Below are 12,516 nucleotides of genomic sequence, written 5' to 3'. Positions count from 1 at the left end.
CAGGGTGGAGAAAACCCAGTTAAAAAGCTGAGTGCCACAGCTGTCATCTGAGCGGGTTAAGTGTGCCATTTAGGCCATGGTATATACAGATTCATAACCAGATTTCAAGCTTATTAAATGTATTTAATGACTACTTATTTAAAGTATCGGTACAGAAGCTCATAAAAAAGAGGCTGCCATGTCAGCTTTTCAGCTTGCAGAGATTAACACCAAACACCACAGAAGCTTCTGACTGTCCTCCCAAGCATATACAAATAGCAGATGGCACAGGGACCCTGCATGTTCATTCCTAGAAACCTTCTTTGACACGTTTGATAGGAAAAATTACAGCAAGGATAATGCTAAAATGCCACTTGGAAATGAAAGCACGAAGCCTCCGGGTCCAGGAATAGAGGAGGTGCCTTATATCAGTCATAGTCATACAAGTCGGCTGCCTCGTGTCAGCTGAGGTCCCTGACTCTCAGCTTCTTCCCCATGGGACTATCCACCAAGTACACGAAAATTGGGTATTTGAGCATCTTCCTTGAAGTACTGCTAATGCCAAATACTGCAAACCAGGGCTGTCATTGGAAAGATAGTTTGTACCTTTGACTTTCATAATCCAGAAAATTAAGTTAAGACTAAGTAAGGTATCACCACATACCTATTAGGATGGCTTTTGTTAAAAAGATAAGGGGTAAGATGTGTTGGCAGAGAAAAGAGCACCCTGGTGAAGTGTTGGGGAATGTAAGTTGGTGCATCCACTATGGAAAACGGCATGGAGTTTTTCCTCAATAAGTTTTCATAAACAGAACTACTGTACGATCCAGCAATTCCACTTCTGGACATATTCCCAAAGGGGAAAAAACAGGATATCAGAGAGGTATCTACTCTCCCACGTTCACTGCAGCTTTATTCACAGTAGCCAAGATGTGGAAACAGCATCGGCGCTGGTTGGATGGATGGAGGAGATGCGGGGTGTGCGTGTGTGTGTGTTCATGTATACGAAGTGGAATATTACTCAGCTGCGAGAAGGTCGGAGATGCTGCCATTTACAGCATGTGCACAGTTGTGCAGTCGTGTCCGACTCTGCGATCTCATGAACTGGAGACACCTGGCTCCGCTGTCCATGGAGTTTTCCAGGCAAGAATACCGGAGTGGGTTGCCATTTCCTTCTCCAGTTTACAACATGGACAGGCCTTGAAGGCATTTTGCTAAGTGAGACAAGTTAGAGAAAGGCAGATACTGTGAGAGCCCACTGATTTGTGGAAGCTACACAAGCTGAGACAGAACAGAGAGGTGGTTGCTATGGGCCAGTGGGTGGAAATGAGATGCTGGAGGGCGCACATTTCCAGTTAGCAGGTGAAGCAGCTCTGGGAGTCTTAACATGCAGCAGGTGACTGCAGTTAGCCACACTGTTCGATATCCTTCAGAGGTGCCAAGAGGGTCCTTCTGAAATGTCTCCAGCACACACACTCACTGGTGATTATATGAGGAGATGGAGACCCTAAGCCTACTAGGCCGTCATTTCCCAGTGTCGTTGTCCTCTGTATCCTTGGGGAGGTTGGTTTCAGGACCCTGCCCTGACCAGGGTACCGACAGGGGCAGACACCTGCAAGTGCCCAGCCCCTTAGGTCAGATGCTGAAGGACAGTGGAGGACCTGTGAGTCCTCTATCCTCAGACCCAGAGAACTGACTGTACGTGTGAGGACATCAGATCATCACTGTCCACCTCAGGTTTACAAAGTGTTACCTGTCAGTAAAGCTGGAAAAAATATTAAAAGACGAAATGCAACACAGCAGTGTAGCCAGACCATGGAATCCTGAGCCGCTAGAGAATGAACTGCGTCTCCGCCCTGTGACCCACGGTGCCCAGGGCTGAGAGCGTGTGTGGCCGGCGCCCAGTGATCCCGCTCTTGGTTTTAGAATGTCTTGCCTGTGGAGAACTCCAGAAAGTGAAGTGGTTCCCCTGAAGGATGACTGGAAACCCGAGGTTATGGAGGCTTTCTCTCACTTTAGATATTTAGGCACTGTTAACATTTTTTTCACTGATTATGTTCGCTCTCTATATGTATCTTTAAACATTTTTGAAAACTTTGCTTAAAACTAACAATTCTAGTAGGAAGAAGCAAACAGATGAAACACTCAATTGTAAGTACTGTTCAGCCGTCTGTCAAGTTAGTATTACATTAATCAGTCAGCCACGTTTGGTTGTTAAATAAATTGGATAAAGCAACTGCTGTCCTAATCAGCTCATAGCTTCCTCATAGCTACAAGGGGCTTCCCTTACAGCTCAGTTGGTAAAGAATCTGCCTGCAATGCGGGAGACCCCAATTCGATTCCTGGGTCAGGAAGATCCCCTGGAGAAGGGGTAGGCTACCCATTCCAGTATTCTTGGGCTTCCCTGGTGGCTCAGCTGGTAAAGGGAGGGAGATCTGGGTTCGATCCCTGGGTCGGGAAGATCCCCTGGATAAGGGAAAGGCCACCCACTCCAGTATTCCGGCCTGGAGAATTCCATGGACTGTATAGGCCATGGGGTCACAAAGAGTTGGACATGGCTGAGTGACTTTAAAAAAAAGAAAAGTCCTAATAAGAGGTGGGGAAGGTTACTTCAGGCTGGACTGGTCACCGAGGCACCTAAAAAGGAGAAGCTCATGATACTTTGTACTGTTGTTCCTTTCTTCTAGTCCTTGTACTGTTGCTGTAAATGGTTCAGTTCAGTCGCTCAGTCGTGTCCGACTCTTTGTGACCCCATGAATCACAACACGCCGGGCCTCCCTGTCCATCACCAACTCCCGGAGTTCACTCAAACTCATGTCCATCGAGTCGGTGATGCCATCCAGCCATCTCATTCTCTGTCGTCCCCTTCTCCTCCCGCCCCCAATCCCTCCCAGCATCAGAGTCTTTTCCAGTGAGTCAACTGGTTGCATGAGGTGGCCAAAGTATTGCAGTTTCAGCTTTAGCATCAGTCCTTCCAATGAACACCCAGGATCGACCTCCTTTCGAATGGACTGGTTGGATCTCCTTGCAGTCCAAGGGACTCTCAAGAGTCTTCTCCAGCACCACAGTTCAAAAGCATCAATTTTTCAGCACTCAGCTTTCTTCGCAGTCCAACTCTCACATCCATACATGACCACGGGAAAAAACATAGCCTTGACTAGACAGACCTTTGTTGGCAAAGTAATATCTCTGCTTTTTAATATGCTATCTAGGTTGGTCATAACTTTCCTTCCAAGGAGTAAGCGTCTTTTAATTTCATGGCTGCAGTCAGCATCTGCAGTGATTTTGGAGCCCCCCAAAACAAAGTCTGACACTGTTTCCCCATCTATTTGCCATGAAGTGATGGGATCAGATGCCATGATCTTAGTTTTCTGAATGTTGAGCTTTAAGCCAACTTTTTCACTCTCCTCTTTCACTTTCATCAAGAGGCTTTTGAGTTCCTCTTCACTTTCTGCCATAAGGGTGGTGTCATCTGCATATCTGAGGTTATTGATATTTCTCCCGGCAGTCTCGATTCCAGCTTGCTGTAGGCTTTTTATTTCTTTCTTTGTTAAGGGGGTGTGGTCCTGAATGGAACATGGTGATGTGTACAGATGGGGCTGTGGCTTCTCATGTTGATCGTGTAGTGAGCGGAAGGCACCAGAATAAAGCAAAAATATTAACTCTGCTGGAAAGTGGGAAGATATACATATATATACTTAAAAAAATAGAAAACATATGATGTATGTAATATTATATGTCTTTAATGTACACATAGATTCTGTATATTTAAGCTCTGCTTCTGGCCTGTGGCTGACTCGGTTCACCCCAGAGAAGCAGGGCAGTGTGTGTCTTTCCCCTCAGGCTGCATTGCGTCAGTGCAGGGCTGCCGAGCCCGCAGAGTCTGTTTGCAGACTGGGCAGGGAGCGGAGGCTTTTTTCCCCCTTTCGCACTGGGAATACCTCTGTCCACAAGACACGTGTGAACGAGCTCATGTGTGTGGCATGTGCTTGGCCGGTAGCAGCCGTTTCCAAGCTGGTACACGGATGCTTTGCAGGGAAACCTGTGTTCTAGACCACGTGTCTGTCTTCCCTGGCTTGGTGGCATGTGACTTCCAGAGCTGTTGCTGTGGAGTCTAGTGATTTACTTTAGCTCTTATGATTTGTCATCCTTAGCAGCTGTTACTGATGCTCCGCTTTGCCCTTTATTTATACCTTTGTTTTAGCATTTAGCTGGGAAGCCAGTTATTAGCCTGAGAAGGCACGATGACCGTGTCTCTAGTATCTGTGTATCGTGCCAGCTTTCGAGCCTTGATTTATTCTTTTCTTTATGCTCTTAAAAGTAGAGATGCTGACTGTGGATTTCTTGCCCAAGACCTTGAAACATTCCAGAGGGTATTAGCTTAACTCCTTTTAAAAAAAGAAATAGGGACAAACTTTGAAGAGAAATTATCCTCGGGTTCCATGACATGAAAGAGGGTTTGATGTTCTTTAAGCGCCTGCAGTGAATTAGGGTATTCTTTTTAAACAGCCCCATCATAGCGTCTGGCAGATACTTGCCTTGTGTCTTGAGCTTCCTTGAGTTTAGCACGTGTGTGACGGCATTTAGGCAGATGAGAGATCATTTGATGCTTATACCTATAAGCACAGAGATTTCACTTCCAAGCCACCTCAAGGAACCACTGCCTCAGAAAAAGGGAAGCTGGGACTGTAAGTGGCTGTGCCCCTCAGTTCCCCACCCCTGCCCCAGGCATCCTCATGGTGTATGCACGTCACTTCACTGGGTGGATTCTGGGATTTAGAAACACATATCTGCCACCCAGTTTGACTGTCACTAGTAAAATACTGGCAGGTTCACCACATGGAGTCTTTTCGGGGTCCTTTGACAAAGGTGGGTTTCGTGGCATTGACTCGAGACCCTCACTCCCCTGTGGGCACGGTTCCCTACGTTTATCCAGCACCACACCCCTTGCATTTGTAGGGTTGGATCAGCCTTTCCTGGATGATTAGGAAAAGAAAATAGGACAGGGGAAGGCGTTTGTGAAAATGTATTCATTCTTCTTACAGAAAGTTTGTTAATACTCTCACTGCTTTCTTTGGTCATTTTTAACTTTATCCGCTAAAATAACTTAGCTGGTCTGTGTTTACATTTTACTTGGGTTCATCTTATACTATTGGAATCCAACTGCTCTTCCTAGAGTTATAGTTTATTTCCCATAAGTCTGTCAATTCAAAGTGTGCCTGATAAGGCAGTATTAATCTGTTGGTGAGACACGTTACGTGGCTCTTCTGTGTATGTTAAGTGGAGATGGAGGTCCCATTTCATAGAAGGAAGAACCCCAGGATACACACTGTCATGTAATGTCTTTTAGAACTAATGGGCCAGAAATTTCTTTGAAGAAAATGTGTGTCATATTGTGGATAACAGACTGTGATCAGCTAATTTTTTACCTAACTTACGAAATCACTTCTAAGGTGGAACCATCATTTAATCCATGGAGCCATCCTTAGAGTAAAAATACTTGATCAGGTGTAACCTTCGGTTCTTTAAACCTTAAATTCGTGGCATCTGCAGAGGTTCGGGTGTTTTCAAGTGAATTAGTGACGTGTATTAAGCATTGACTTTTACCACGGCCCCACACTCAGCATCCTTCCGTTTGGGGCCAGAGGCTTCCTTGTTGCAGGGCTGTCCTGTGCACTGTGGGATGTTTGGGAGCATCCGAGCTGCAACCAGATGACAGCAGCATCCCCAGGGCTGTCCTGGCAACCCAGTGCTTAGAACTCTGCTTCCAGGGCCAGGGGCCAGGTTCAGTCCCTGGTTAGGGAACTAAGTTCCCACAAGCCAAATGGTGAGGCCACAAAAATTAAGAAAAAATAAAAGCCTCCCCCAGAATGTCTCTAGCTGTTGCCAGGTGTCCCCTGGGGGTAAAATCACCCCTGGTTGAGGTATTCTCTGCAAGTTGCCTTTACCAGGTACCAAGTACATTTGATTTCTGGTAACAGTCTCCACTAAATAGATTTCACTGGTCAAATGTTTGTACAGACATAAATATAAAACTAATCTTGAGGAATCGCTTTACAGTTTTTAAAGTGCTTTAATAAGTTCATTGGAAGGACTGATGCTAAAGCTGAAACTCCAATACTTTGGCCACCTCATGCGACGAGTTGACTCTCTGAAAAAGACTCTGATGCTGGGAAGTATTGGGGGTGGGAGGAGAAGAGGACGACAGAGAATGAGATGGCTGGATGGCATCATGGACTCGATGAACATGAGTTTGAGTGAACTCCGGGAGTTGGTGATGGACAGGGAGGCCTGGCGTGCTGTGATTCATGGGGTCGCAAAGAGTCGGACACAACTTTGCGACTGAACTGAACTGAACTGAATAGATACCATCACCTTTGAAACTGAAGCAGTCTGAGGTGGAAATTAATGATCATGTCGGTGTCTGAGAAGTGGGAGCTTTCAGAAACTTTAAAGTCTAAAATGGAATACCTAAAATAATCTCCCCGGAGAGAGCAAGTGGAGTCCATGAAAAACGCTTGTAGTCTTTGTGATTTAAACTGTTCAGCACCCCAGCCTCTCTCACATCCCGGTTAACAAGTACGCCTGGGATCAGGCGATCCCACGGCTTCATTGCAGCCCTGCTGACCGTGACTCAGGAAGGACTCAGCTTCTGGGTCCTTCCACAAGTGCACTGGCTCCCCCCGACCACCCCCCTACCTTTACTTGGAAACTGGCTTCCCTGATAGTTCAGCTGGTAAAGAATCCGCCTGCAATGCAGGAGACCCCGGTTCAACCCCTGACTTCCTGGGTCAGGAAGATCCCCTGGAGAAGGAAAGGCCACCCACTCCAGTGTTCTGGCCTGGAGAATTCCATGGACTGTATAGTCCATGGGGTTGCAAAAAGTCAGACACGACTGAGCAACTTTCACTTTCCTAGCCTAAGAGTAAACAGTGTGTGCTGTAACTTCCTAATTTTTTTGCCCTGTGGCCTGGAGGTGCCAGGGAGAGGTGATGGCAGGAAAGGGCGACAGTCACCCCCGGAAGCATCTCCTGGCAAAGGGGACACAGCGCATCTCCGTATAAACAGAACGCCGCTTCACTTAGCGCGCCCAGTCTCAGGAAGCAGTTGTTGAATTTTTGTCTTTTGTGGACAAGGTTTGATTTAATCACAGATTGTAAGCGCCCAACCTCTCCCTGTGTTTTCACCAAGGCTGTCGCACCTGCCTTTATCGCTGACTGCTTTGAACTTGAAGGCTCTCTGGTTATCGGACAACCAGGCCCAGCCCCTGCTCACGTTCCAGACAGACACCGACCACGCCACCGGGGAGAAGATCCTCACCTGTGTCTTACTTCCTCAGCTGCCTTCTGAACCCGCCTGCCAAGGTGAATTGAAGGGCCGGGTTCACTTGGCCCTGAGAGTTAGCAGAGGCTCCCGCCCGTCCGTAAGGCCTCTCCCCGACCATGGGGCTGCAGGCCAGCCCAGCTATGAGGTCCTTGGGGGTCTCCCCTGGGGAGCTGCTGCAGTATCTTTGCAGAGCACATGCTCACATGCTCATACCTGTGTATCAGGCCTGGCATTCCTTAAATAGCCTTCTGGTTTTGAATTCCAGCTAAGGCTGAAAATGCACATATGTCCTCCTAAAAGAGATAGGAGTCCCATAACATTCATGCAGACAATTTGGAGGATTAGTATTGATGGTCTCCAGCAGAGCGTTTTTAAGCCAGGGAGTTGTTTTGAGTAACTTTACCTTTGTTTTGTAAATCGTATGTGCTTTAAAACATTCATAGTCACGTGGCGTGGCGTGGCTATCAGAAAGCCTTTGCTGAGAGCTGATTTCCATAGAAGTCTCTGGGCAAACGGAGTCACCTCACTGACCCCAGCCTGGTTAGAGGAACGTTAAGACCCCAAGAGGGCAGTGTAGGTGGAGCGGCCAAGAAAGGACCAGATCCCACGTGTGCGGCCAGCACACTGTCAGCAGGAAGTCTTTGCAGTGAGCATGTAAGAAAGAATCTTGAAAAAGAGGTCTGGGAATCATGATGACGCCCTGGAATGAAATAGTCAACACTGGTTTTGCAGATATGACCTCAGATAGAATTAGGCATCCTCAGAAAGACAGGGTCGCCTTGCCACGGCAGCCCCGCTCACGTGGTCTTTGTCCGGCAGAGAACCTGCCCCGCTGCGGCGCCCTGGAGAGCCTGGTGCACGACGTGTCAGAAGAGGCCTGGCACGAGCGGGCGGTGAACCGGGTCAGCGCCATCCGGTTTCTGGACGATGAGAAGGACGACGACGACAACGAAACGGTGCGGGGTTCGGGCTGCCTGGCGTTCACGGGTGCTCAGAATGGAAAGGCCTTCTGACACAGGGTGGCGCCTGGGGAAGAGCCCTCTTATTTTCAAATAGTCTTTACTCCTTTCTGCCTTCAGCATTTAAGAACTTTTTTTAGAAGGCAAAAGCTAGATATGTCTGAGGTCCTCGTTCAGCAAATGCACGTGAGCAAGTGGGACTCACCAGCCTGTTTGTCTGCTTGAACAGGGTGTGAGTGCTTCTTTTTCTTTCTTCGTGGTCTTTCCCCTCGTGCCCCCACTGCTTTCTTAAAATCAGCGGGGAAGTGTTTCTTTTCTGTTCTCGGTGAGGTGAGTCCCCGTCCTCCCCCACTGCCATACACGGCTGTGCCATGTGCACTCACCCACGTTTCACTGTGCGGCTTGGCTTGCCTGCTGTCCTCCTGGACTCGGTGCTCCCCTTCATGTGACCAGGAGCCCTCACCTTCTGGAAGAGAGCGTGTGGCCTGCGTAGGCTTCCTTTCCCGGCTTTCATTCAGAATCAGGCATAGGTTTGCAAGGCCCACTCAGCCCGACTTGCCTCCATCCTCCCCACGCGTCTCTGCCGCTCGGCTGAGTCAGGGGCAACCTCTGAGCCTTCCTGCGAGTTGACTCTGGTCTTGGAACTTCCTGACGCTAATGGAGGTTTTTATATGCAGAGCTCACAGGGGACACTTGCTGCCACCAAGACAAAGGGAGGTTTTTAAGTTACTGCCAGGCAGTAGTTTGTTATTCCAGCTGTCCACAGGGGGACTTTTATTTACTTACAGTAGTAGAGGGCAGAGTAGGTATTAAGCAAGACAGAATGACTCCAGCCAAAGGGGCTCTTTAATTTTATCTCACGGCTTCTTAGAGCAGGACTGTTTCACCAGCTGCTCGCTGTCTGAGTTCTGCCCTGCCTTTGTTAACCTACGATGCCCTTCCTCAGACTCACTGAAGAGGGTAGGTGCTGTTTTAGGAGCAGAAGAGCACATAGCATCTTTAATAATATAATTTTTAAAACGTTGTCCGTACGCTGTTACTTCACTTCCAGCCCCATGGTCTTTTAGGAAAAAATGTGGATTTTCTCCAGTAGGTCGAATAAATGTTAATAAAACAGACGAGTTAGAAAAGGAGTGCTTTCTCACCTTCCGTTTCCTTCAGCTCCTGGCCCTCGTGGGTTGAAGAAGGCCTTCAGATAACAGTAGAACATTCTAGTGATTCTGATTCTAGAAGTTTTGACCCCTCTTTCTTTTACCTTCCTCCACCCCCCTCATTATAGCTTGTAAGTCTTTTATTATTTTGCTTACTGTTCGTGGAACCTTGTTTTTATCTTAACACATCTCATATGTTCCTAAGTATTCTTTTATCCTGAAAGGAGCTCTTCCATATTGACGAGATAAGTTGTAGACAGCATTTTCATCCTTCCTTCCACTTGGGAGCAGTTGATAAATGCTTGCAGCTCCAAGGCAAGCTTTCCACCCGCTCTGCCTGTGACCTCTGGGCAGGGGTACCTGGGTTGGAAAGCTTTTGCGGGAGTGATGGAGTGAAGCCCAAACACTCACCCTGCTGTTTGCTTTTCAGAGAACACTCCTGAGACGAGCCACGCCCCACCCAGGGGAGCTCAAGAGCATGAAAAAGACGGTGGAGAATTTACGGAATGACAGGAATGCTGCTAAAGGACTGGATTCCAACAAAAACGAGGTCAACCATGCCTTCGACCGCGTGACCACGTCGGTGTAGGTGGCCCGTCTGTCTTACCTCCCGAGTCATCCTGCTGCGGAGCCGGCCTGCCCCCCTGGAGCCCCCCAGGCCCCCGTCTCCGCCGGACCCCTCCACTGGGATGCTGCGCCCCGGGAAGTGCCTTACTCTCATCCGACAGCCAGTCACTGCACCCACCCGCGGTCTCCAGCTAGATTTTTTTCCTCCTAAATTTCAGTTGTTTATAATAAGTAGACTACACTGCTGACAACACCTGGCCTTTGCTTTTGTCTTGTGTCGGGGTCAGAGAGGGCAGGAAGGGGAGTCCCGGCCCCCTCCCTCCCATCAAGTGCTGGGACACTGCGAACCCACGTGCTCTTGGACCTACTGATGAGAGAGTTTTATGTATGGAAAAAAAAATTGGTAATTTTTTAAACCCTTTTTGGCAGCTCAGATGGTGTACATTTAAACATTTTGTATAGGTATTTCGTAACAAAAAATATGTATTTCCTTTTGTTATTTTATCTTGGAAACGGTACACATTTTAGTATTTGTGCAGGAAAGAAAATACAGTCCTAAAGTATTTGTTTTTATTTGTACCATCCACTTGTGCCTTATTGTCGCCTGAGTCCTGTCAAACCAGTTGTCACAGTGACATCTTTGAGCAGAGATGAGGCTGGAAAGGTGATACTTTGAAAGCAGTGTTGGATTTTAATCAGTCATCAGGAGGATTTATTTTTAACCAAAAAGAAGAGTTACCACCAATTTGCAAATTTTATCAGTTGGTTTTTATTTTTTTAAGATGAACCAAAGGATTAGACTGCTAATATTTCATATCTTTTCCACTTTGACATTTTCATGAATGGGTCTCTTAGGATGAGTGTCCTGTCTGATTGTACCTACTCAGAAGGTACGTGCCATTTGTAAAATAAAACAGAGCAGAAAAGCACAAAAAGAGCAAACCGGTTCAGAAATTCAGTGGGGAAATAAATTATGTACTGCAAAGAAAAAGTATGATTTTTTTATTAAAGAAAGCTTTAAAAGTTTTATACTGAGATATAAAAACCACAATAAAGCAGAATAACCTACGGCCCTGTTAGAAATGTTGCTGTCTTTATAAGTGCAATTTAATTTGTAAATAGAGTTTGGATCAAAGTGTAACAAAATATTGCTTCAAGTTTTAATTTTAAGTCTGCTAATTTAAGAGGTACAGGGTATGTTTTGGTGTGTTTCTGTTGATTTCTTTTTAATTTTATTTTGTATGATGTGATAAAAGAGGAATGAAAAATGCCCGTCCCTGTCTGATGTTTAGGAAAATCATGCTGTTGGTGTTGCCTTTTTATTCTTTCCATGAAATAAAGTCAGCCTGGACATTAGCGATACAGCTTTTTAAAGTTGATTATCTCCTCGTGTGTTCAGATAACAGGCAGCCAGGTTCTTTAAGAACGTGCTCCATCTCCTAGCACTACGGAACCACTGGTCAGCTTAGTGTGAGCCTCCTGTGGGACCGAACTCCGCGTCTCCCCAACCAGGGCGACCAGAACCCAACACCCTCCTCCAGTCTGCCTCCCCACCTTGGGTTGGGGCCGACTGGCCAGTCGAACTCCTTAGAAACCTGCTTTCAACCAACCACATAAAATGTCTTCTTTTACTACCGGGCATTTACTTACTGAGTTCATTTTGCCTTTTTGGTTGTTTGTATGTGTGTATGGAGTTGTAAGACTGCTGAGCTGAAAGCGTGTGGCACGCAGTGGTTTTCAGCTGATCGGTCTTTATCTCATTCCCGCATCAGTGGGCACCCTTCTCCTCCTTTATATTTTAAGATTCTGGCATACTCTGTTTTGTAAAGATGATGCCACAGACCCTGGGCTGACAGAGCCGCAGACTGGCTTTATTTAAGGAGAGTTACCTTGACCCTGAAGAGCAGAAAAGACTTCCTGGTATTCTGTTGGTTTATCTCCATATGAAGCCCAAACTCAGCTCGCCATGGCTTGGGTGGAATAGAGACAGACAGGAAGAGGATGTGGGTTTGAATTTTTCTAGAAAATTCTGCATACCTAATGGTTTCCTTTGGTCTGTCTCCTCTACTTCACTTTCCCCTGGTTTTTTGTTGTTGTTGTTGTTTTTTCTGGTTTGTTTGATAATGTTTTTTGTTTTCAGAAGGAAAAGTCACTTTCACTTTGGTCATTTATTCTGGGTGACAAGACGCTGCTCTTACCCTCCGGATGCTGGGACAGAGGAAACAGTACCGACCAGTCAGACCCAACCCAAGAACATGCCAACCTCTTCCAAGGAAAAGAAAATAAATAATTAGGTATGTAGAATCTCCTAGAAAAATTTAAATGCGCACACTGCTCTGTCCACCTCTATTCCTCCAAAGCCGTGGTGAACTGAACAGTAAAGGATGAGCTTGATATGAAAACAAAATCCACCGTGGACGTTCTCTCTGTTTTTCAGGGCCAAGATTTCACCTTAAATAAAGTCGGTCTGCTTCTCATTCAGCCCATGAGTCTAAGTATCATCTTTATAAAAACAAAACCGAGAATGCCAGAAT

At 46.7% G+C, this 12,516-nt stretch overlaps 1 protein-coding gene across 2 annotated transcripts in view; it reads left to right on the top strand.

Moving 5' to 3' along the window:
- LRRC1 (leucine rich repeat containing 1) overlaps window positions 1-11,346 on the top strand; it is a 137,989-nt gene extending 126,643 nt beyond the window's left edge. For both annotated transcript variants that reach the window (XM_055407241.2, XM_055407243.2), the window contains exons 12-14: window positions 7,171-7,343; window positions 8,125-8,261; window positions 9,846-11,346. In XM_055407241.2, the coding sequence (XP_055263216.1) occupies window positions 7,171-7,343; window positions 8,125-8,261; window positions 9,846-10,004 (469 nt within the window). In that variant the 3' untranslated portion in view covers window positions 10,005-11,346. The remainder of the gene's footprint in view (window positions 1-7,170; window positions 7,344-8,124; window positions 8,262-9,845) is intronic.
- Window positions 11,347-12,516: the final 1,170 nt, after the last annotated feature.

Source organism: Moschus berezovskii, chromosome 23, assembly GCF_049115385.1.
Source record: "Moschus berezovskii isolate FMDL1 chromosome 23, NW_MosBer_1.0, whole genome shotgun sequence".
In the NCBI taxonomy this organism is placed as follows: Eukaryota; Metazoa; Chordata; class Mammalia; order Artiodactyla; family Moschidae; genus Moschus; species Moschus berezovskii.
This window is presented reverse-complemented; position numbering and strand designations above follow the sequence as displayed.